We start from the raw sequence: 26,684 nt of genomic DNA, 5'->3' as shown, positions 1-26,684 counted from the left end.
GGGACTTTTCCCCTAAAGATTCTGATGGCTTTTTTTGTTTTTTAAAAATATATAATTTCAGATTTTCTATTTCAGTTATATACCTAAAATAGTTATGCTGTTGTTTTTGCTATGTTTGTATGTTTCTAAGTAAAAACAAGGATGTTTTTGTGTTGAAATTAGAGATATCATTTCTTCCCTTTTACTATTGGAAGGTATTTTGGCTTCTCTATCCACTACTGCAGAACTTTATATCTGAAATAGCTGATCAGTCATAAACTGATTTTTTTCTATTGCTCCAGTAGTTTTTTAATCTCTAATGTGGTGATTGTTGAGGTTTGCAGAGTTCTGATCTTGGCTGCAGCAGTGCAAGTTTGGCTCAGTGTTAAGTTTCAGGTTTCTCTGTGCTGCAAAGAAAGGCTGTGGTTGTGTTTGTGAACATGCACAATTCCATCCAGTTCAGTGGGATAAAGCTTGAAGGCATAATAGCAGGTATGAACAGATCTCTTGTCTTAATATGGAGAACAGAGCACCAGCTTCTGAAATTCAGGGAATTCTGCCTGTATTTTTTGTAGAGGAAAAATTAAATGCATATGGAAAGAATTAGCTATATGACTTATTAAATGGGAATGTAGTACAGTTTTCTGTGCTCAGAAACTCATCCTGGTAATATTCAGTTAGACTTCAAGGTGGTTCATTATTTACAGAGAATATCCTGCTTTCTGGAATGATCAGCAGAAAGAAACCTAAATTCACAGTTACTCTTAATTTTTTAAAATTCCCTTTTCTACCTGCCATTAAAAAGGAGAGGATTGGCAATTTTGTGCCTGTGCTATATATTTAATCACAAAAACTAGTGATTAAAACAGAAAAACAAGATAAAGCTTAATTTTATGGAAGCAGCTTTCGTCGTTGGAGTTTTTGTTACACACTGCAACATCTGAAATGGTGTATTCTTTTAAAACCTTTTCAAGCTCTGAAACTGTATTTTCAAAGTATCATGGTTGGAGCTCTCACGTTGGAAGTGTTTTGAACTCCGGTTTAGTTGGCAGTTTGCTCACTATCCTTTTTCCTTTTGTGGTATATCTAAATATTTCAAAAAAATATGGAAGGACAGGTTGGCTTCCTGACAGGGTTTTGATGGAAAATTTCCTTAAGTTTATTTGGCTTTACATTTTTAGTCTGGAGGCTTTGCCATAGGCAACCAGTGTACAAAGTACCTGTGATGGCAGCTCTACATTTAGCTGTCAGCACCACGGCATAATCTACAAACCTTCAGCTCGCCTTAAAAGGGGGGAAAATACTTCTTTCATTTGGGTTTTGAAGGGAGGTGTTGTATTTGTGAGATCAACATAGCAGTGGAGAGTTCTGGGTGGTTTTTGTCAGAAAGTACCATTAAGGGCTGTGTGGAGTTTTCAATAACTGCAGATTTGGCTGCCGGTCCCCACTGTCACCGCGCCGTGGCCGACTGCCTGTGATCATTCAGATCGTTTGGAAGAACCACTCTGGAGCTCCTTGTGCTGAAACTCTCATTCTGGATTTTTAAACCTCCTGAAGCTTGTGCTGTTCCCTCGAGGGGAGGCAGCTGAGGAGGGAGGACTCTTTGCTAGTGAGACCCCCCATCCTGTGTGGCCTCCATTGCATCTCTCCCTGCCTGGAGTGCCCTCCCTGGACACGGGGCTGGCGGGAGCGTTCCCGGGACCACGGAGCTGCACAGCTGGGGATCAACAAGGGAGAAAACAGCTGACCCATGAAAGGTGTTCTGCTGATTTGAGAGGCTAAAAAAGGGCAGGCTGCTCTGTAGGTGTAGAAGAGAGCCAGCACTGTGAGTCGGGTTAGGCAGGAGAAGAGGTAGGACTCTTTATGGGCAGTAGGAGGAGTGACAATGATGTCTGGTTAGTAGAGCTAATCAGATTTTACTGTGCTGGAGACCCAGATGTCCAACTGCAAATACAGCAGAATGTGGACTTTCAGCAGCAGTGAGAATGCTAATTTGCTATACTGGTTTAGGAGTTTGACTCTATTTAATTGCAATTCTGAGAAAAAGTATTTTATCTTTCACCTCTCGTAGGAGAGGAAAAGAATGGTTGGTAAAGCCAGTTTAAAAATAGCCTGAAGGGTCTGACATATTCAGCTGTGTATACAAAACTTACCAAATTACAGAAAGAAATGTAATATATAGTAATGGTGTGCTTCTCAATTTCACCAGCATTTTTACTTCCCGCCTCCTAAAGTGTTGAGATATTTTAAAGTACCTGTATTCCGAGTTCATGTGGTTTACTGTTTGACATATGAGACCAGGTTATTCCTGGGTCATATTTTTGAGATTTCCCCTGGAACCATAAGGATAAGAAGTATGTATTTACATGAAAGATGAGAATATAGTGTGTTTTCTTGACTTCAGGAGCTGGAACTTTAAGAAAGGCTTGCACTTCTGCTTGCTTGGTCAAACCAGGTTATTTGATGAGTTGGATTGTTATAAATCAAAATTTCCTTTATTCAGCTATAATATGAAAAAGAAAGAGAGGTTATATCCATATCCTGCTCCAGGATTATCCTGAAGGATGGGGGTCCATTCCAGGAAGCAGTTGTGACATTCCTGAGAGCCAATGGGCACTTGGGTCCCCCTTGCCCTTACCCCGGGGCCAGGAGTGAGAGCTCGAGGTTCTGCCCGAGCCCCTGGCAGGATCAGGCCATTGGGATTGCAGGATTGTGCTGATGTGGAGCTGACTGAAACCATAGGCTGCTTCCTGCTTAGATTCTAAGTTATGATTTATGCATTACAAACTCCTTCCATAAAAGGAGGTGCTGTACCTTTAAGTAGCACATGCCGTCTAACCATCAACAGGCATCTCTTGCAAGCAGCGTTAGCCTGTTTCTCCAATCATGCCTGCCTAAGTCAATAACGCTTTGCCAAACCTCCTCGTGCATTAAAGGTTACCGTTTAGCTTGTTCCATGAATCACAGCAGATGCAGAACTTGGCAGTGACCATTCCTGTCCCTCCCCTTCTTCGCTTCCTACTGCCTGCAGCCCCCCAGCTCCGAGCTGGCCGAGCCCCCTCCCCCAGCAGGGAGAAGTCATTACATGAAGAGATCAACTTACCAGTTGTCTTCAGAGCAGTGGCTGAGAGCAAAGCTCCTGGTCGGACCGTGAGTGCGAGAGCAAGGGGGAGAGGGAGAAAGACTCGTACCTACGAGAGCTGAGGGCTGTGATACTGAGACACAAGTGCATCTGCTTGCTGTTAGTACTTGGCAGAGGGTTCTCTCCTCCAGGGTAGCTCTAACTTTGGGTAATAATGTTTGTCAGCTACCTGATACTAACGTTGCTCTGCTTTCAAACAGCAGTGTTAGCAAGACCTGGGGGTGAGGTAAGCAAAGTATAATGTCTTGTCAAAAATTGTCTTGTCAGAGTTGCGTTTTCTTCATATCTATTAAGATGGACCGTGAATGATTTTTATGCTGTTAGACATTTTAGAATTGCCTTGTTTGCTTCGTGTGTAAAAAGCTCTTGTTTTGTTTGGGTTTAGTTTGGGGGATTTGTGTTTGCTTTTTTGCTGTTGGTTTGGGTTTGTTGGTTTTTTGTGGGTTTTTCTGCAAAAGTCCATAGGTACTAAAGGAGAGCAGTTTGCAAGTTAACTTCTCTCGACAGTACGCTTTCTGTGAGAGATGACTAATTTGTGAATTTTTCTTTACTAATATACAGAGAAATATGATACTCAGCAGCAGTAGTGGTAGTGTTTTGTTCATATTTTCTGCAAAAAAATGTGCACTATTGAAGTTTTTACACAGGCTATATTTTGGGGATGTGGGCATGTGAAAACTTCAGGCTTCATTAATAACATTCTCTTTGTGCAAATACATGTAATGTTTAGTATGTGGCAGGGCAGAAAAAAACTTGATTTTTTAAAAAATGCATATCATATCATTAAAGAGGGACTTTATGCATTCCTTCTATTCCTAATTCCTCAGTCTTGAACAGTGGAATAGAACAGCTCTTGCTATGCTTTAAAAAGTTGCTACTTGATTTACGAAGAGACGTTTTCTAGATTTTTGTCCTCATCAGAGCAGTTTGTCATCAAGTTCTTATTTCATACCAAAGCAGAAATTTTCAGCTGGTCATTTACCATTTAGGAAATAATTCAGCAAGCACAGTACCATTAGATAAAAAATATTCCATCTAATGAAATTATTAGCAGAAACCACGTTTGTTACTCATTCTGGCTCGCTCTGACTGAAATGTGATGTGTAGCTGTGCATTTTAAGGGAATCATTGGCTAGTTCTGTTCCATAAATATGCCTTCCTTCAGTAAATCTTCTGCAAACAGTGTTTCTGGTTTAGAGCCTTGTCTTTTGTTAGCCCTATCATAACTTTATAGCAGCCTAATGAAGTCCAGAGCCATTACTTTCTCTGGTAAAAGAAAGTGGAAGTGAACTGGAAAAAAACACCTTGTCCAACAGTGTGTGGTTGACACTCTGTAGCTCATATGTCTAGATAGAAACTTTATTTTGCTTTCAGGGTGGTTTAATAAGAGAAGCTGTAATGGTTTTGATTCAAGAAAATGACTCAGTGAAATCCTGAGCTGCCTTTGATCTAGTGAAAGCAGGGAAAAGTTTTCAGCAGAGTCTCAACAAATTTAAGTGGTTTGATGATCAGAGCAACTGGAAGCTGATCATTGCCCTCTAGTTGTCACAGGAGTTTTTAACTTCCTGCTTGATTGTTACCGAGCACAGAAAATGATAGATGGACTCACCTTGTCCAGACTGAGGGACCTTAAAATCTGTGGTGGCTCATATGGAAAATATTTCTGTCACCACTGCAGGCACATGTGGTCTTCAGAGATCCATATAAAGAACAAATCTAGAGCAGCAGCAGTGTTGCCTGCCAATTACCCTCGTTAGCAAGTAAAATAAAAGCAATGCTGTGTTCTTACCTGGAAATGAATTTCTGCTGTAAAAGTGCAGCGTGGAATGTTTTAGCACTGTGATCCATATGCCAAGTACTTTAAACTGTACTACTGTTCTGAGTTTTTCAGCTAATACAGCGAACAGAGTATGAAAAATGGCCTGTTACTTTATCAATGAATCTTAGGTTGTAGGGTTTAGTGTAGGTAGTGAGAAATTTTCTCCTTTATTATGTTCATATGGCTAATTTTGAAAATTCCGTAATAAAAAATATACTGCATCTACTGTTATTAATATAATATTTCTTTGTCCTGTATTGTAAGAGACCACCCGATAATCTTGTGCACTTCCCTGCTCCAGCTGCAGAACCTTGGCTACATAAATATTATTTCTCTAGGAAATTACTCAGTAAAGATTTTTCCCCTGGTTGACAGTGAATTGAAGACTCAGAATATAAGAGAGAAGCCATTTTTTAAAGGAACCTGTACTGTAGTTTGTGCTCTTCTGAACTGTTTTGTATGCTTCTCTGAATATTTTAATTGATTTATAGGTATGTATTTTTTAAAGTTCTGCTCATAAAAGTGTCAGATTTTGATAGATTATAAAGTCAATGGGAAGCTGCTTTACTTGCCAATTTGTTTTGTCTGTATTTTAATGCTGCAGAACTTTGACTGTTCAAGGAACAGAAAATTACAAAAATCCAAGTGTTACTTCTTTCCCTTATAAATCTTAAGGCACCCCTAACACTTGTTCTGATGTGTGTATGATTATGTTCTGCTTTTCATTTGTTGTTGATTTAAGGCATGGCTTGGCATGAAGTCAGTGAAACTGCCTTGCATCACTTTTCCATCCAGGAGGGAAGGGAGGTTGCACAGCTTTGCAACTTGCACCGTGTTTGTAGTGGCCAAGCCCAAAGTTTTTTTGTGTGTGTGCTTCTTAGGAAATGAGCATGTTGAACTCCGAGGCTCAAAACAATACTTAATCAAGGTTTCCACCTTCCCATGTCTTTAATCTGGTGGTTTGGAATCATCTCTAGCATGAAAATCGTTGGTTTTACTGGATGTATTGGGCTTAGGAAATCTTTGAGCAGCTCCTGAGGAGTAGACCATCCCCATACTTTCAAGTATTCCAAAGCCTATCATTATTCTTCACTCACAAGCAGGTAGCCTTTTAAATAGTTTTCTCAGTATACTTGATAGATATTTGTATTTGAGAAGAGAATTTCACATTCCTTGAGATTTTCATTGTTTCAGCCGAATTCTCCCATTTCAGTAGTTTCCTTAATCTTGTGCAAACTGAGCATCAGTCAGTACCATGAGCCCTGCCTGGCTCAGGACAGGGGGCAGTGGAGCTGTGCAAATTTACTCAAGTCACCAGCCTGGCCTTCTCAGCAATAAAGCAAAACCAAATTGTGCCATTCTGAGTTTTATTTGAATTGTTTTCTAGTGGCATTTAAAAAAATTCAGTCTAGCTTACAAAATGTGTGGACAAAGGGAACTAAGTCTCACGTATAACTTATGTGTTGATTCGATCTGTATTTTAATGTGACAAGTAATCATAATCTAACTAATCATAAAAATACACGATCTGTGACTTAGCAGAGAACTTTCAACATGGATAAGTGAATAGAACAGCTTTGTAAGATCTAAATCTAATTATTTTCAGTTCTTGAGTAGTATTTACTCAGGTAACAGGATGTTTTGCTGCAGTTAAGCTGTTTATAGAAGCAAAAGTTTTATTTAAATACATGGATACTATTTAGAGTATGTGATAGTGTTCAGCTTTCTTCATAAAGTAGTTCAACATGAAGTGTAGAAGATACTAAACAAAGTCCTTGAGAGTTGTTTTAATATATTTTTTTATTATAAATAAATTTCACAGATGTGAAGTGTTTCTCTTTGGAATTTGGGCATAAAGAGGGTGAAAGTATCACGTTCTACCTGCTAAATGGGTAAAGGGAGTCTGAGCAACTTGTGGTGCTCCAGACACTGCTGGGTCTCAGCGGTGGCTTATGGGCCAACACATGGAACAGCTGTTCTCCACCGTGTCCCAGGCTGCCAGAGCAGGGATAAACAGGCAGGAATGCTGAGGATCCCATTGCCATGAGCTCCCATTCATTTCCACCTCCACAGGAGGCAGCTTGTCCATGGGAACCAGAGAGCCAAAGTGAACTTGTCGACACCTTAAAAGGTCACTCAGTTCTGAACAGGTTCAGGTGTCACGATCCCAATGACACAAATGCAGCCCATTGTGAGAAACACCTCAGTGTTGGTGCCAGCATTGGGACTGACTTCTGTGTGGTGCAGTGTGAGTGGAGCTTTCCCTTGCTGATCTCAGAAACAGACTGCTGAAGCAAGAGTTAAAAATCACAGAAGGCCCAAACACATTGAGGTCATGGCCCTTTTGACACTGTCTCTTGACTGACTTTTTTCTTGTCAAGGACTAACTCTTTGTTGTGACTTGTAGTGAAATTTCTGACCTTTCTCAGTAGAACCTTTTGGTGTTGTCTGGTCAGACCTGATGCACGTGTGGCCACTGGTGTGTGTCCTTGTGCAGAGGTGGAAGAGAAGCTCCTGCGAGGTCACACATGCTTGGGTAACACAGTTTCATGCATTTCTGTGGAAGAGCAGCATGGAGAATGAACGTGGGAGTGCTTGTGCTACATGGCTATTGATGGTCTTCATTTATTGCATCAACTTTACCTTCCCAGTCACATTGGCACGGCCCTAATTACTGTTGCATCTGTGGATTTTGTCATCTTCAGGTTTTTAATCCTTATGCTAGTCCTGGGAGGTAGAAGAGTGCTATTACACAGCTGTTACTTATAAATTCTAGGGCCACAGAGGTAAAATACAATTTAGAAGCTCAAAACAGGTATCAGTGACTTCTATAGAGGCTTGACAAATCAGCCTAGCACATAACTGGTTTTGTAGCTGAGAAACTGTGTATGGGCAGGAGATGAACTAGTTAACCTGTGCCTGCTCAGTCACCAGGCTGCAGTTTAGCTGATGCCACTCCTTCAGTTATGGGCAGGGAGCACATGATGCAGCCCAATAAAACAAGCATTTCCATCTCTGACTTCCACTGGACCAGCATATAAGAAAACATAATTTCTCCCACTGACATAGTGACAAAAGTAATTTCTCATCCCTGTACCTGAGTATTCCCATCTGCAAGCCAACGTTAACAGGGTTTCCATCGATTCTCCTGAGAAATTGATGTCACCTTGACTATTATTTTGCCATAAAACATCACCCTTCACCCTTCTGTTTATGAAGCATGAGAATGTCTGAGAACCCTTGTGGACTGGTAACTAAGGAGGGATTGAACCATTTATTTGTTTAGCACACATAAAAGAAAGTTATTTGGATTTTCTTTAAAATTACTCTGTTCTGAGTTAGAAAAAACAGATGGTAATTTACATATGGCAGTAACTGCTGACATCACCAGTAAAACATCTGAAAGTGAGACATACCATAGTTGAAAAATAATCCTGTCAAGTAAATATCCACGGCCCTGGTCAAATTATAAGAATATGCTCTGTATTGCTGTAAGTACTACAGTACACGTTTATTTGACCCCTGACATTCCTGCCTCACTCTTCTTGGCTTTATTGTCTGTCTCAACTGCAGTATTAATAATACAACCCTGTTTTGCTTTAAAAACTCTGATGTAAATTTGGTGTAGTAGGACGTTCAGCTTAAAGTTAATTACATTCCAGCAAAATGCCTCAAAGTGTGTTCTTTCACCCTTTGTGATGGGGTGGAATAAATATTCTTCCAGTTTTATTCTCAAGATTTCTCTGTGGCATTTAGTTCTTCCTATATGGTGTATCTGTGCCTGTTCTTGAGGGAAAGAGGACTGAAATCCCAGCAGAGTGACCAAAGGCTGGGAGGACACTTCCTTAATAGCTCTCAGATCATTAGCCTGGATCCAAAGCCTTTTGGCTTTGGGCTCTGGTTCAGGCTGTGCTGAGCTTCTTGTTCCGTGCCATAAACATCTAAAAGACACATTGAGGGCTGCAGGAATTCCCACAGTAATTACAGCATCATGCTCAGTCCTACCATAGTTAAGCTAAATTCATGAAGTCATTACCAAATCAGAGGTTACGTGTGATGGATGAGCTAATTTGTTTCTGAGATGTGGTTCAGAGACCGTTTTCTGGAAAGCTGTTCTAGAAACTTGTTGGATTACTTATTAGATAGACTTGTGTTTAAATAAATGTACCATGAATTTTGTACGTGGAAATACTGTTTTCCCTAGAAACTAACAGTTTACAAAATACTTTCTTGGTCGTATTTCATTATCAGTATCCGTTCTTTTGATTTGCTTTATGGTTTTTTTCCATCTTTGCTTTTTGAAGTAATAATTCTCTTAAAATTGAGTTCCAATGAAGGTATTTTTATCACTGTAATGTAAATGCTTTTTCTTCTGGCACGGTGAGTTTAACTTGAATTTCTTAGGATTTTAATATTTGTTCCAAACATGCTGAGCATATAAACAGAGCAATGAATTTAGAAGGCAGGTAGTTTATATTAGGATGTATTGAAAGGTATTCACAAACAACAGAAAAGGGATGAATAAAGATCTAGTAAGTAAAATAAGTCCCTGTGATTATTTTTTAAATCATAACTGTCATTGTATAAATAGGTCTTTCTTCTAAAGACTTCTTTGGTTGTCCTATCTCTTTATGGCAATGTTATAAGGCTCTGAATTTTTAAGTGCTCTGATGTATAATAGGGCACAGGAATGTGTTCCAAGACTCATAAAATCTTTAATTAAAAGAATGGAAATTCTTGTAAACTCCTGGTGGTTGCCTTTAAGTAATATCACTTCTTAAAACACTTCCCGCTCCCCCAGTCTGTGAGATTATCTTTCATTTTGTGTTCAGCACTGTTACATTCTGTCTCTGGGTGATGGACACATTTCAGGGAAACAAGTTGATTATTAAGAATTCCCCAGCCTCTCTGGAAGGGAGACCTGGCACACAAAAGAGCCTGTGCTAAGTAACCAAGCAAATGCTTTGCTGGTAAAAGTCCAAATATCATTTTGCTCCCAGCTTCCCTGCAGGTAACTCTGCTGGAGATGGAACCCAGCAGTGCTCACCGAGCTGCTGCTCAGAGCCTGGGAGTCCAGAGCTGGGGGGAATTATTCAGTCAGCAGGAACAGAAGGCAGATTTTGCCTGCATGGTTGAAGGACAGTGGATAGAAGGGGGGCTGTGTATGTCACACACACCCCTGTCCTTACTTGATCTGTGCTTTCTTCACCGTCCCTTCAGTGCCACTCGCTGTTCGTGGCAGCCAAAAGGGCAGCAGGCATCAAACATCAGGCCCTGGGCTGTTAAGGACCCAAGGGCACCAACCCAGCAATTATGTCCCTGACAGCAGCTACACTGCTTCTCTTTAAAGACCCTTTTAAATGAGACACATGAAAGTGGAGCATGAGAGAGTATTAAATTAAAGCTTTGCCTGTGGATGTCATTGCCTGAAGCTGTTGAGCTGTTTCTTCATGGGTTACAGGTATTATTTTCCCAGCATGTGGGCTGGGAGGAAGGTTTTATCAAGAGACAGAAGTTTTTGACAAATTTCCACTCCCACCTACTTGGCAGTCACAGGAGAATGAGGTGAATTAGGAGTCAATAAATTCATCTTTCCCACCATAACTGCTTTTTGACTGAAGCATAACGTTTGCTTCCCTTTTTCCTGAAATTTCTTCCCAAAATGGCATGGTGCTGGGAATAAATCCTTTAAAATTTTTGACTTCAGAGAAAAATCCCTTTGTTGTTAAAATTTTTAAACAAAAATTTAAAAGGTTTTTTAGAAGTGTTTTTTAAAAAGATACTAACTACTGGGTAAGTCATCACAGGTAAATGATAACGTAGCAGTAGGAAGCTTGGTAGCTTAATACAAAATTACCTCCTTGCTCCTTGGAAGTTGAAGTTGTAGGAGCAATGGTAAAAGCATATGGAAATGCTGCATTTTGATCCCAAACGGGGAATAGATTTACCATAAGAAATCACCCCCTCTGAGGAAAGATTTCTTTCTCTTAATGTACTAATTCCACTATACATTTGAAACAAGCTCAAGGTAACTGCTGCAGAGACAACAAAGCCACATTTGATAGCAGTCAGTGCATGGAGGGTGTATTAACATCTGACAGCAGGTCTGAAACACGTGCTGGACTCTTGCTTGTAAGTACTTGAAAAGTGAGATTTATTTAGTGCTCCAACAAGCAGGTGATAGTGAAGTATTCTAGCCAGGGGCACCAACTGTTTTGATGTTTTACCTATGAGCTTGTATCCTGTAGAAAAGCACAAGGACACAGAATAACTGTATAAATTGCTTTTCTTATTTCCTCATTAAGGGGAAAATTCTTGCTGAAATGGCAGAATTATCTTATTTGAGCCAATCTGTTGAACTGAAGACGGTTCTGTTAAATATTTGCTTATATATTTTGAGAGTGAGAAACTCAGGAACAGATTTTCTTGGTGCTGTGGAGGAACTAGGAGAGAATAAGTGATAGGTGCATGGTAGTCCCATGCCACTGAGAACACACATCCCCTGCTCATGACATGAGGTGATTACAATATCATCTGCTCTGTGACTGCATCTCATCCTTTTGAAAATTCGGGTACTCAGGTGGTTGTCTAGTATTTCAAAAGGTCAGCTATTCAGTGGTCTCCTGCTGATGCCTGGGAGAGCACACACGGAACGTGTGACATCCATGGAGGGGATGGGATGGCACTGGGATGAACAGTGCAGTACCAAAGAAATCAGTAATTAGGAGTGATCAACGTAAGAAACAGAGGTGTTTCTTCTGCTTTATTATGGAAATGAACAAAGCCAAAACAAAGCAAAATGATAAGTAACTCCAACCATTTCTTACTTCCACTACCGTTCTGATAGTGGAAGTAAGAAAATACCCAGTGCATCCAACTGTCACAGTGTGGCTCCCAGGGATTATCTCCAGGAAGATCATGTCAGCAGAGGTTGGGTTGTGTCCTGCCTTTTCTTTCTGAATGATCACCGCTTCTGATTTTTAGATGAGAGTGAGAAATACAAGAAGTGACAACTAATGTTGTGATGCTTTACTTGTAACCATAGGAATCAGTTTCTAACCATGTAAAAAATGGCTAATAGCTAAGTAAAACCATGCTTCAGATTCAAGTAAAGGTAAAAAGCCAAAATAAATTGTTCAGAAGAAATTAGAGAGATTAGTAGTCTCCTTTTTAGGGGTACTACCTTCCCTTCGTATAGTTGTGTCAATACTGAGAGGCTTTAAAGGAACCTTCATCTCAGTGAGAATTGGGCCAGAAATTTATCAAGTACAGTTCTGTCTCCTTTTTGTTCTCACTCTCAACAAACTACCTGAATATCACAGTATTTTAAAGGTGATAATAAATGTGTGGGCTTTTTGTGTCCATCAGTTTTGCTTTAGCAGTGGACACACCAAGTCATTGGGCTTATTTCACTTTTGTCATTCTCACTGCAGTCGATTCTGCTTGTAAGAAACGAGCCAGCTGATTCTTTTATGAATTTCCCAAAGGCAATCTTAGGCAAGAAGAATCAGTAAATATCTGTTTACAAGACAAGATATGGTGTACTGAAAAAGTAGGAGTTATTTGAAAAAAACCTAGTAGATTTTTCTCTGTTGTCAGAAGTGGGTATTGATGCACAGAAGTCCATTAGTCCTGGAAGGAGTGGCAGTTGGTGCAGCTCCAGCTCTATATGCAGCCATTCATTTTAGGAATTGATTGAGAGCAGATGAGATCAAAAGTTAACATCTGCAGCTGTCTCTAGCTGCTAAATAAGCTTTAAGAACCTGGTGAAGCCGTATTTTAGTGAAGGATAAACACTTCAGAACTTGCAAGTCCAAATTTCAGGTCTTGCAGGACCTGAAATAGGTTCTCACTCGAGTTTCAGCACTGGGTTCTTCTCTCTGTTGAAGGGAACGCTGGGAATACCCAGCAATCAAGTTAAAATTTGCAGAACTTCACATCTCCCTAAGAAGTTAGTTCTTGGATAACAAACTGATGTTGCTAAAAAATGCTAATACTTCTGCTTCAAGTCAGAAGGAAATTTCTGCATCATAAACAGTTTGGCAGAATTTTAGAGAGTAAGAAGTGAATGCTGTTGCTTAAAACATTGTTTGCTTTAAGAGGATTTGGCCAAGGGAAGTAAGGAAATGACCTGAAAAAAAATCAGCCTTGTGCAAACTATTGGAGACTTCATTAGGGAGACATTGCAGGGAAGCAGAAGTGGAGGATCAGCCCTGGGAATGTCAAGGTGAAGTCTTGGCTCGGATGAAGATGATGAAAGCCAAATGGTCACTGATTTAAAAGTGTCATAAATAGGGTTTTGATCTCAGCAACTGAGGATTTAGGAAAGATGTCATTAGCCAAATCCTGCTGCCTTGATTAGATGCAAGTTTTCCTATGTGCATTATACAGCCCTGTGCAATGGCTGAGTTGTAAGTGCATTGGTTCAGAGGATCTGGAAATGAACGTGGTATCCTGCAACAAAAGGAATGAAAAAACCATCTGGTGTGGGGCATTTCTAAAAATAGTAAGAGCTGACTAAACTCTGTGCAAACCATTTTAAATTTTAGAATGTCAGTGCTAAAATGAAGCAAAAATGCTGTTTCTTTTTCATTCAGAAAAGTCCTGTAGCCTAGTAAGGTTCTGATTTTTATGCATTTATTTATTAAATCTAATTTTAAAACACTGTCAAAAGGTGGAGAGTGGTGGATGGTCTGTGTGTAGTTCAAGGAGTGCCCAGACATGTGCCCTGTCCCAGTTAATCACAGACAACTCTGCCTGGATAACAACCCTCTGCCAATGCATAGAAGGATCAAACAATGCTTCACTCTGGATGTTTGGTGACACCAGTCTCAGGGAATGTTAGGTTGTAAGCTGGATGCATATTTAATTACTAATATTGCGGGGGGGGGTGGGGTATTTCAGCCTTATTGTTCCTCTTTTTTTCAGATAGTAAATGTTCTTATGTGATAAAACTGCTCTGTGTGCCATTGTTGATGATTAGTGGATGTTTTTCCATCTAATGTCCGTCCTGTGATGAAGTCTTTGTGTGTGGCTTCAGGAGGCTTGCACAGGTGAGCTCTCAGACCAAGTCAAAGACTAAAAGCAGTATTTTCCAGTTGTGAGTAAATATGTGACTATGTTCTAGCACTTTGTGGCATTACAGCAATTATTACGGGATTATCCCTGTTTTCCTTTTTTTTCAATGTTTCTTGGTTTTTTGGGTTTTATCTGTCTTAAGTGCAGAGGGTGTTTATGTTTCATGGAAAAGATTGTGTCAGTATTGGGATCATCCTCCTAGTAGTCCTCCTGTTTGGTGATCACAGCAGTTACAGTAACTAGTGAAAATTATGAATTCCAGCTTTTCAACTTTTGAAAAATATTTTTTTTTTTCAAAAGTCTTGATCTCTGATTAAAAATGAACCAATATACCACTTCAGTTTTGGTAACCCTTAAAAAAGAGACATGCCCTGGTCAAAATAGCTCTTGGACAGGTTCAACCCTTCGGCTGTGAGAGGAGTTCCTCTGACCCAGTGCACTTGTTTCTTGCTCAGGTAGGACCAGAGTGAGCATTACTCTTGGAATTTGGTGGGAATTTCTCCACAGAGCAATGGAGCCATGTTTCCAGCCGTGGCAAGACCACAGCATTTCTGGCAGCTGAAGAAAAGTAGGGAATAAAACTGTTTGTGTGAGACTTGCATGATTGTAAAAGGTTGTTTCTAAGTTCTTATGCAGCATCTTGAGACTGGGCTGTTGTGGCAAATGACATCTGCAGACATGTGAGGTTTGTGAAGGACTAATTGGGTCAAGAGTTCCCTCTGGGGCAGGTATTGGGAAGTGACATTTTTTGCAATCGATGAGTAGTGCTGAGATTAATAATGAAGACATTGTTAAAACAGACTTCGTAGTGATGTTTAAAAATTAAGTCCTTGCATCTGTTCTTTCTGGTTAAAAAAAACCCCTCTTTTCTTCCTCAAAGAAGCTTTAAAAAGTCTCAGAGCTCCTCATAGTTTTATGCTCAAGAGAAAGACTATTTAATCAAATTCAGGAGTTCAGTATGAAAAATATCAGAAGCTGACCAAGTTTTAACTGAAGAAAAATTAATGAGTTTTGTTGCTTGATAGTTATTTATTGATTGACTGAGTCTCTGGTAGAAGCAACTCTGCTTGTGCATACAGGAATCAAGGTTCTTCAGTTAATTGATCCTCAGTCACCGGTGATTTCTGATGTTTATTAATGAAAGCCTAGCCCAAAAAAGAAGATAAAGAAGATGTCTCTTTTTTAGTAAATCTGTCTAACAGCATTGGCATCATCTTAGTAAAGTGTCACTTTTATGAAATTACTTCTTTTATACTGAGAAATTTAATGACATTTCTGATTACATTTTAATGACATAATTTTTATAATGACATTTGCCATTATTTGCTTTCAGTCAATGAGAATATTAAGCCTTTGTCTCAGAGATCAGGTGATGTCTAATTAGCACTTTTAATATTCACTCACTGAATTCTGAAACTTACAGATATGAAGAGGTAGTTAATTTTTCATTCTGTCTGAAATAATAGTCTGATAATTACCTGATAATTACAGAGCTCTACGAGGCCATTGCTTGGATGCTTCAGAGGATTACAGTGATGCTTATCAATGTATTTGTATGTACATGCAGTCATTTAATCTCCCTGTGGTCTCTCTTTTTTTCAACAGAACATACCATTTTAAAAATAATTCCTAAATCAGACCAAAAAAAAGGTGTTTTTTGCTCATTCTTCTGCAAACTTGTTATTGACAAAGTGTCCTTGATATGCCATTGGTATTTATTGTGTCCCTGAGACAAGTGAACATGAGCTACTAATTTTAATTCTATTTTATAGCATCTTCTGGATAGAAAATGTAGTGTAATATTGCTTCTCATTAAAGTATAGACCATTTTCAGTGGCTTGCAGCCCTGGTGTGTATTTGTGCAGGCTGCATAAACCCCAAACTGCAGACCCCAGTTTGTGGAGTCACATCCACAGCTGCACCTGGTCAGATGCATGAATGGATTGCTGTAACATTGGGGGCCTGGGGTTTCTTGGGTTTGGGGGTTATTTTTCTCTTTTTTCATTTAACCTGTGTAATGGTTTCTACTAGGGATTTGTTGAACTTCTTCAGATAAAATGCAACCTGTGGAAACCTTATCATTTTGGTCAGGAATCAAACTAAATTTCATGTCCTTGAAGCTCTAAAAAATGTAACTAAATTTTTGTTCTGGTATTTTTCACTTTAAAGTATTTTTATTGTTTTGTCAATAGACAAAATAGAACCAAAACAAAACGAAAACAAAACAAACAAACAAACAAAAAACCAAAACCCAGAAGCTTTAGTAGTCACACTGGAATATAAGATTAGAATTGTCAGTGTCCCAACTTTTGTTGCAAGTTACCTTATCTTATGATCTTTTGTCTAAACCTGACAATTTCCATCTTTCTTCCTTTTCTTCCTCCCCCGTCCTTGAATGTTCTGAGATAAGTAGTTAAATTTAGAAATATGCCTTTTGTTTGGAAATGAACCTACAAAACTTGGATAGTTTGAATATTTGATGATTTCCCAGAAAATACGTAAGATTGTGAAGTTCTACAATAGCAACTAAGAGTAAAGGCAACCTTCTTATGTTTTGGGAGGGCTTTTTTCTTATTTGGAATGTCATCAGGATTGGTTTGCCAGCTTTGGTTGCTTCCTATCAGTACATTAATTTCTGTAGCTGCTTCAGTTTTGGCGGAGCAGGCTGACACCATAGGGATCCTTTTTTATCAGATATTTCAAACACGGCTTTTCTGATGTTCTGACATTCAGAACAGATAATTTCTGTATGGATGCTCTAGCAGGGGTAAGATAGTTTACACTGTCAAGTTTTTCTGATGGAGTGCCTGTAGGATCACTTTTTTCCACAGGGAAAGCTGTTATGTCATGACTTCCTGGAAGTTATTTCCATTTTCAAGTCCTCCATGCCACTCACTTCTGTACTGTTCTTTTCACCTTTCCAAACTTATGTTCATCTGGGAATCCTGAGGTAAAATGAGGGAGTCCCAAGCCACAGGGCAGCATCAAAGTGTCCACAAATGGTCTTAAAAATTGCTGGTGTCACTAATCCCTTATTAGATATAATGAGGCCCTAAAATTTCTTTTTGAATTGCCTTCATTAACCTGAGTCCTGTGTAACTTGGAGAGGCAGATTTTAAATGTCTTTGTTAACATAGCAGGAGAGGTTATTAGAGGTTAATCCCTGAAGCATGACAGTTTTTTATGCAGCCATAAATTTATTTGTGTATGTTAAAAATACAAATGGTTTAAAGTTCAGCCCTCACAGTCTGTCTGGAGCTTAACTCAATGCACAATCATGGCAGATTTCCAGGCAGTGGTTGTGCCAGGCTACAGAGTTGGTTTCCCTGTAGTGGTGAAGCTGAAACCATCTGACTCCACATACTTGAAGTCAGTTCGCTGTTGAATTGGCAGCAGTTGCGGTCAGGCTTCAGTTATAAGAAAATGCTTTATTACTTCCAAGTTTCCCTTTCAGCAAAGAACACTTATAAGACCATAAAACTGTCTGTGTCTTTCTAAGATCTATCATGGCAGCCTGGTAGAACAGCATGTATTTTTCATTTTAATAGTGTTTTCCAGTTATGTAGCGGGTTTAAATAGTAATATTTATTTGTCCTCTGAATTGTTGCCTGTTGTTTTCCTCTGTCCCTTCTGACATGCACTGGTTGGTGTCAACAGTGTGGAGATTCCAGTTCCTCTTCTGGTTTTAGAACAGCAGGAGATGTAAGTGATGGGAATATCTGCTGCAGCACAGTTCAGCACTCCTGCCAAAAAGAAAGGGAGAAAAGTGCCACAGTGCTTTAAACCAGCTCTCAGTGTGAAGTGGCACAAGGTGATACCTTCTTTACATCTTAATCTTGGAGTTAAATTCCACTCTCACTGCTCCTGTCTATGGTAACTGTGCATGCTAATCCATTTGCAGGACCACTGGCTCTACAAATTCCCTACTTGCACTTGCCTTTGCTCACAGGTTTTTTTTAGGCAAGTACAGCAGTGGCATCATAACAAACTGTCACACACGGCTTCCTTCCCAAATGGAACGTCCGTGTGTTTGTCAGCTTCTTCCAGATAAACCTCAGGGAGAGAACCCCTTCTGTTCGTGACTTGAAAATATCAGGGGTGCAAAGAAGACAGGGTTGTATTTTTTTACTCAAAACAACTCTCTGTGTGAGGAAGATGAGAATCTGTGCTTGTATTACAGGTCTGAACTTCCTGGAAATACTGTTTTGCATCCTGTTGCATCCATTTACCCTCTCCCCCCCCCCCCCTTAAGTATAATTAATTTAGATTTTGATACAAGAATTTGATTTGGTTGGGAAAGCTGAAGTTCTTCCCTTTCTGCAAGTCCTGAAGGACTGACAGTAGGAATAGCATGGGAAGTGAAGGCAGTCAGGTGGTAGCCCTGTGGTTTCAGAGGGTGAGAATATTCACTGACTGATCAAGAGACAGGATTTTGGTGTAGGAAAGTCTTCCATTACTGGAACGTTTTGGTTTTCAGAGAGCAGGTCTGTGTAGTCTGTCCCCTGCAGCAAATCCCTCTGGTCTTCCACAGGCTCCTATCGATGAAATCCAGCAACAACTTTTGTCTTATGGGATTGTCTCCCAAAATTCTCATGAACCCTGATGGAAAGGGGCCTGCTGGGGAGGAACACAAGAATAAATAAAAAAATAAAATTATTTTTTAGGGATTTGGGCCTTAAAAGTTACAGAGAGATTTTTTAAAAAGTAATCTTGTTTCTGTATCAAGTGGAGTGAGGATGATGGGACAACTGTGAGGATATGAGGATGTGATCCTGTGAGGATGATGGGACAACTAACATGTATAGCTCACCCTGTTTCCTCAGTTCATTAGAAAGGTTTAATCTTTCTTTTGAAATATACTGAATGTGGGGAAAGTTGTTTTTAAAACTTTAGAGTTCTTTACATATTACTTCCTCAGATTTGAGATTGAATCAAGGATTTTCCCCCAGTTAACCAGCCAGTTAGTTTCCCTGAAGAGCCTGTGTAGAGAGTTGCAGCTTACATAAATCTTCTGAAAAATACTCTGTGTGGCTGATACACCAGGGAGAATGATTTGTCTTTATGTCTTACAGGTGCAGAACAGAGAATACTGTTGAGAGAACTTAAGGTTTTGGATTATTTTGATAGTGGTATGTCATTCAGTCTTATCAAGGTCTTAAGCTCAAATTAAGCAAAACCATTCAGTTAATATATTAAAAGTTGAGTTTATGAAGGTTGGAAACATACTTATGGATTTGAACCTAAACTTAGTAGAAGCTAAAAAGAGGGGGAAGGAAAACATGCAGAAACAATTTAAAAATGAAGCATGATACTTAAAATGTAGTTCTGTGGGATGTGGAAGGGTGGCTTAAATGGCTTTAATCAAACGTGTGCTTCATTGTAAAGCTTTTAATTGTTTCACTTCTGTTTGAATTAGTTTTTGCTCTTAACCCCCAATACTAATGGTGTTTAGGGCTGTCCCAGTCTGAGAACACAGACCAAATTCCCACAGAGGGTATGCACACACGTCTGAGAGAACATGTACTTACACAGGCAAGTGCAAGCGAGCTGAGATGCCTTGAATGCCTGGAATGGACATGGCAGAGCTGTGACACTATAAAGGAACAAAGGGGTTTGTTTCCTATGAAGCATTTCTCTGAACCTAAATTCTCTAGTGGGGCTATGGGATGTACTGAAGAATGGGTTAGAACAGGACAGAGATAAAATGAGATTTTAAGCAGAGCTTCCCATTCCTGAGATACACAGCTCCAAGCAGAGCTGCATGTTCAAGTAATCATTGCCTGCTTTTTTTAGAGAAATTTTTATTTTAGGTCCTAGGTTTATTTTTTTTTCATGATTGCTGTGTAGAAGTTGTGCTGAAAAGCTGTAACTGCACACAGAGTGGGTGTCATCCTGGTCACTTAACTCTGTCAGTGGTCATACAAGCCTTTCCTTATTCTTGTGCATTTATTCGTATGTGTTCTACAAGATAAGGTAAGTAATACGAAATTGTTAGGATGCTCATTGGTATATAAGGGTAAGTTTAGATCAGATATAAGGAAGAAATTCTCCCCTCTGAGGGTGGTGAGGCCCTGGCAGACTCTGCCCAGAGAAGCTGTGGCTGCCCCATCCCTGGAAGTGTTCAAGGCTGGCTTGGAGCGACCTGGGATAGTGGAAGGTGTCCCTGCCCATGGCAGGGGTTGGAACGAGATGATCTTCAAGGTCCCCTCCAAACCAAGCCATTTTATGCTTTTGTGTTATAAAGTAATTTATGATTTTCGTGGCTGGAAACATGAGCTACTTACATGCAGCAATGACTTTCACTGCCATTCTGCTCAGCTTGCAGAGCCCTGTACGCTCTGAGCCAAACCCAGCGGTTCTTACCCAGGCAAAACTCCCACTGACTTCACTGCCTGCAGCGGGAGTTCTGCCTAAGTAAAGACTGAAGGATTTGGATCACCAAACTTAGAACATAGAGTTTTCTATAACCTTGGGCTGAATTGCACATGAGGCAGTGGGTGTTTGAAGGAAAAAGGAAATACACTTTTTTTTTCTACGATAATTTCAGCCCTGTTAGTGCTGAAGTTAAAAGCATTCCTTTTGAGAAAGCCTGGCTTCTAAACTCTGCCAGTGTCTTGGGCTGGGGATGCTAAGAATTACATTTGGAGTTCTTTGTACTGTACTGCCAAGTTTAAGAAGATACTCTTCAATGAATTAATGTAAGTATTAGTAGGGTTGGTGTTTTTGTCATGTGGTAACAGAATAGATGTTCTGTGAAATACAGCAGCGTGCTTGATTTTTCTTGCTTTAAGTTGAAAGCAAAGACTGGCAAATATCTCATAAATATAAAAGCCTTGAACCAAGTCCAGGAAACATCTGTTTACTTATCCAATGCAATAAATATTTTAAAAGTCCATCTTAAAATTACCTACTGCTTACTACTTGTTTTAAAAACTTCTCCAGTAAAATGCAGTTCAAACAGTTTTCCTCGTCACAGTGTTTACTGCCCAGGTCAGCATATGCCCAGGTGAGTGTAGAGATTTTACACAACAGTGCAAAATAAGTTTCAAATATAAGCAAATCAGAATATTAAGTGTGCCACACCCACATTTCCCCTGTGCATCTTCCTAGTTACTGTACTAGTTACAGTAACTAGCATCCTAGTTACAGTAACTAGCATCTTCCTAGTTACTGTACAATGGAATTGAGGAATTCACTCCTGAACGGGATGTGAGGCCTGGAATTTTTCATGTGGATGTGGGTTTTGTGCTTTCCTGCTCGTAGAGGCCGGGTATGCCATAAATGTGGGCTGTTGAAATGTTCCTGTGGGCCAAGGTGGTGGTTGATGGGAATTGCACAGGCATGTTTGCTTTGCTAGGATCAGTTTATCTCCTCTCTTCGTTGGTGGTTAGATTAGGTACCACAGTAGCTCTAATCCAGGGGGTTCTGCATAGCACTGGAGAACATAAAGGAATGTGGAAACAGAAGGGGAAACGTCGATGAGACCTCGTGCTGAACCCTGGCATCCCAAAACCTGCCTCTGCATCTCAGGCCTGCGGTGGAGCTGGGGCAGAAGCTCGGAGGAAGGGAAGGCTGCCGGGGAGGTCTGGAGCCACACGGGACTGTGGGGAGGGGATGGAAGGGCTGGATCCTAAACCAGGATAGTTTATTCAGGCCTACAGATTTCATAGTTCCTTTTGAACAGTGTACATCACCCAAACTCTTTGTTAATGTTAGGCAGGCTTTGAAGATTTTGTGTCAGAACTTCAAAGTGCTGCTAATTTTGCTCTAGGGTGGAAAGTAGAATATTTAGGATCTTTTTTAATTCTAGTGTCAGGTTTCTAAAACTCTATGATATGACTTTTCTTTATACTGAGACTGTATGCACTGTATCCAGAATAACAGAAATCATTCCTTTGGAAACTAATCATCACATATGGACAGACTGACTTAAATCATGATTTCTTTGAATTCTAATCTGTGCACAGAGATTTTTAATAAATACATAGTAAGAAACATCATGTAGTGACTTTTTTACAGCTTCTTGTAAAATGGTGATTGCAGTCTGCGATAAATTCTGCAGAAAGACAATATTTTAAAAGTAATATGATAAGTACATAATAGGCCAAACTCTGTGGTCTTTATAAAATTTCCTGGTCCTACATTTTACAAGTCTGTGCTCTTTGCATAAACTCCTTGAATTTCCTGGTCGTTGATCCTGGTCAGTGTAGTGGAGGAGCAGGGAATTACTTTTCCTCCTGTCCCATTAACTGTAGGCTTGAATATCTATTTGGTCTTATGCTGCAGAGCACACAGTGGTGGAAGCTTCTGGCTCTGCTTCATGTACAGAGCACCGAGTAGTGGAAACTTCTGGCTCTGCTTCCTGTTAGTTTGCACTTGGGGTGCTTTGTTCAGCATCGAGGGTGGATTGTGGAATCTTTGTTTCCAGCCCGCTCTCTGTGTAGTCTGACAGGTACAATGGTCCCCACTGCCACACAGCTCACCCACCTCACTTCTTGAACAGGAGGGACACTGGCAGAAACTCATCGGGACCGATCCTGCTCTGGGAATTTTAAGGCTGTCAGGCAGAATTTTCCAGTGAAGGAGAAGTACCTCACACTGGACCTGTCATTACTGGCAGCAGTGCTGTGCTTCATCAGCGTGAGATAACAAAGCTGTTGGAAGACATTTCAACAGAATGTTTAATGTAATTACCTCTATTAGTAATTATTGCATTATCTTTGAGCTGTCATTTTTCTATAACACACCGGTTGTTTGCAACCTGGATTGCAGAGTAGTGAAATCTCACCTGAAATGCTTAATTAGGTATCCATAAAGAATAAGGATACTTGGCCAAGCACAGAGCTCAGTCAATAGAAAGTCAAACATTTCTGCTTTTTGACAAAACTGGTGATATTTGGGAATGTGTGTTATTGTTCAGGAAGCAAAGATTAATACTCAGGGATGCTTCCAAGCAAAACAAATAAGATGTGCAGTCATCTCCAAATTGAAAGGACAGGTCTTAGAAAACTATTCTGCTAATCTACAGCCTTAAAATGAGGACTCTGACATAGTCCTGACAGAATTCAGCAGTATGAGGTAACACATTTTGAACTGAGCAGTAGGTGGAACAAGGGTAGGTGAGCAGTAAGTAGAACAAGGGTAGGTGATATGCTTTGGCAAGACTGAAGCAGGGATTGATTTAATGTCAGAATAATTTACTTAAGGATGTAAATGCATTCTAATTCTTAATTTAATTATTTTAAATTTTAATTAATTTAGCTCCTGGTGTAGATGGTTCAGTTGCTTGCATTTGCTTACACTTACAGATTGAGAAAAGGGGGGTGGTGGTGAAAGAACCAGTCTGGCATTAAGAAATAGTCTGTACTTAAAGTTACCATGTGTCTACCATATATTTAGTGATTTTCTCTAAAAATTAAAATTACACTTGTAGTTGGTGTTATCATATAGTCTCTTTCAAGTTGACAGTTTTAAACCATTACCATCTTTTATCACTACCAGGAAAACTGTTTCCTGTAAATGGTTTGGTTTAGAACTGATGGCTGGCTTGATAGTAATAGTGGATTTTCAACTTCATCAAAGATAAGGAAAAGTTCTAGAATTCTAGAAAGAAGCATTCCAAATTTATCTAACAGATCAGAGGTCTTCCAGGGGTAAAATTTACAAGAAAATCTGGCTTGCTGTGGAGCTTACCCTGCACATCTCTGGAAATTAAGGTGACAAAACTCTACAGTGTATTCGTTATGTTCCTCAGTTTTACTGTAGTGAACAGTGTCCTCTGTTAGCAACACAGGCCATTTTTTTTAAACTCTTATTTGGCTGTTTCTTATGGAGCTTGTATATGTTTTCACCCATAACAGTCTTAACATTTTTGGTACAATTCTCTACACAGACTTCTGTGTCAGTTTTGAAGGTGTCAGTCATTCAGAGTTATGATTTATCCCTGGGAAAATATTATGAAGACACTCTATGTCTTATTGGCTTTTGGAATATTTCAAGAAACTCTTGTTAGATTTTTTTTTATGTGTGTTCTCCAGACATAACTTTAATCTAATTAATGAAAAATGATTCAAAATTTTCCATAAGAAAAGAATGACTTGTCCACCATCCATTGGCACCAGAATGGGAGCTAGTCTGTGCAGTTTACTTGCTTGTTAGATTTTCTCATTGTATCCTCTTCTAATCTATTACTAATCTTTCAGTTGATCTCTTTACCTTAAAACTGATTTTCCTCAGCCAGCACTGATGTCTTTGCAATCTCTTATAATTTCACAGCCAGTCTGTCATCACTAAAACCACAATATGGTAGTATTATGTAACATGCTTTTCCTTCCTTTATTCTGTTTAAGTAGTTTCCCACCTATTTATTTTATTAAAACAACATTGTACTATCATACAACATTGTACTACTCCAGCTCTGGAGTTTCATCTAGCTAAACTATCAGGCAAGTTTTTCATGTGTTTTATTTAATTTGCTACTGATGTGGACATTAAATGTAGATGGAAGCAACACAAATGCAGTCTGGAATGTTCATATGGAAATATATTTATTGTCATTGAATCCATTGCCTGTATAACTTGACTGCAGACACACTGGGTAATAACAAAGCTTTGATTAGAATAGTGGTTTTCAGCAAATTCACATCTTGTTGACAGCAATTTATAGAACCCTTCAGGTATTTTGGCATAAGTAGATATTGCACATTTTCATAGTGCTCCCTGATTATTTTAAGGCCTAGGGAGCGTGTTTTCCAGTGCCTTTCCTGTTCCAGGGTTATGTAAAACTGCTTAGAACCCATTTGGATGGGCTCTTCTGATCGGCCGACTCTTGAAAAGGTGAAGACCCAGGTTGTGTGGGATTGTACTTTGTAAAGTTTTCAGAAGCATTAGTTGCATTTTAGTACTTTTCTTTATAGGCACCTCGCTGACTTAGGTCAATCTTAGGACTCATGAAGGAGTTGGACTTCGTTTTCTGATTGACTTCCAGTTGGTTTCTGAGGGCACTCTTTGCTTTCTTCATATAACGGTACAGGTTTATTGATGAATTCATTTCCCCCTTTTTTATTCCTTTGTGCCTCTGTTTAGTTAATCTCGAGTTTGTTATGGGCATTTGAATATTGCCCACATTTTTTTAAATGCCCAGCTTCACGTGTCATTGCCTTTTTGAGTCGCTGCTGCTTTGTGTACATGGATTTGTTTGCTGTGGGATCCAGCTGGTGAACAGCGCACAGGGTTATTTGGGAGTGGTTCTGCATGTACACTGTGCATGATGATCACATGCTCAGAGAAAATTTGGTTCCCTCCACTTCCTTTTGCAGAGAACTGCTGGGAAACCCTGCCTGCTCTGGTTCCTCTGTGGTTAGAGGGCTCTGCTCCACGGCCCGGGATGGAGCTGTGCTTCTGGAGTATTTACATAGGGGGGAATGCACAAAACACATGCTCACAGGAGTGCTGCCAAATTTGATCAGGATATTGATTCAGTATAACAGCAAATACAGCTGCCAGAATTCTGTGCTCTGGACTATTTTATGAATTTGTTCCAGGTGGAAATTCACCTCTCTTCCTTCTCTCCTTCCTTGGATAGGAAACCAAACAGCATGTTCGCTTGGCTGGCTCTTCCCTTGCCTGCCATTGGTATTTTGTTGGCTGTTTTCATATAGCTTTTGGCTCTTTCTCTAATTGGAAAAACCTAAGTTTGCCAGAGGTTTTATTGACACTGTACTGCCTGCTTTTGCAGTTACTTGTTTTGTACTACTTTGTGTTAGGGAAAAGTTTATTTTGCTTTTTTTGTGTGTGTGTTCGAAGTGAGTCTGGACATATTGCAGGATTGGAATGAGGAAATTATTCAGGTGTGGGTTTTTGCTGCAGTTGTATAAATTCATGTGAGTGGATCCTATAGTTAGTCTCATTTTTATGAGAATAATGATTAAGTTATTTATGAAGTATCAGTCTGAGATACCATGTGGCATCTATTTGGGCAAGATAATTACGTTTCTAAGCCCTTAAATGTAGATGTCATTTAATTTCTGCTTATTTGTAGCATACTCTTAAGTTATAGCTCAGTCCTGAAGACCTCATTGAGGGCTTTATTCAGAGTAAGATCCCCACTGTAGTCAAAGCCTGCAGTTCTTCGTACCTGAGAGTGTCATGTCTGTACAGTTGGCCAGTGATTGTACTGTGGTGGGCACTGGAGGAGATGTTTAGGAGAATCAGAATTAAACAGCATTTCTAAATAATTTAGTACTATTTCAAATTCAGAGAGAAGTTGTAGGCAAGTTAGAATCTGATGGGGATGCAGAAATTCTCTCAACTGTGTGTGCCATGAAAGCTCAGATGAGTACACGTGCTTCAAACAGATTCTAATGCTGTTTTGATGAATAGCATAAAAATGATTGCAGAGGTTTTGAGCTGTGGCCTTCTAGAAGGGAGAGCAAGCAGGGCAGTCCTGGGCAGGAGGAGGGTTGCCTGGGGTGTCTGGCTGGATGTCAGAGAATCTGCACTGTTCATGCTGGGATGGGCTTTTGTGTTTGCATTGGACAGCTGGAACTGCTGCACCAAAGCAAACATCAGGCGGGGCTCCTGCTGGTCGTGTAGGACCAGGTCAGTAAATCACAATCCAGGGGCACTGGGAAATGTAGGTAGGTGATACCTGCATCTCATTAGCTG

General features: G+C 39.8%; 1 protein-coding gene across 1 annotated transcript in view; it reads left to right on the top strand.

The window, feature by feature from the left end:
- The first annotated feature begins 3,257 nt into the window (after positions 1-3,257).
- The window catches only part of THSD4 (thrombospondin type 1 domain containing 4), a 99,438-nt gene continuing 76,011 nt past the window's right edge, over positions 3,258-26,684 (top strand). The window contains exon 1 of the mRNA XM_027736915.2: positions 3,258-3,347. Coding sequence (XP_027592716.1) covers positions 3,276-3,347 — 72 coding nt within the window. The 5' untranslated portion in view covers positions 3,258-3,275. The remainder of the gene's footprint in view (positions 3,348-26,684) is intronic.

This window comes from Pipra filicauda, unplaced genomic scaffold (genome assembly GCF_003945595.2).
Source record: "Pipra filicauda isolate LSUMZ 115617 unplaced genomic scaffold, ASM394559v2 scaffold7_size6619720_pilon, whole genome shotgun sequence".
Lineage (NCBI taxonomy): Eukaryota > Metazoa > Chordata > Aves > Passeriformes > Pipridae > Pipra > Pipra filicauda.
Note: the sequence above shows the minus strand (reverse complement) of the source record. Positions and strands in the feature narration are given on the sequence as shown.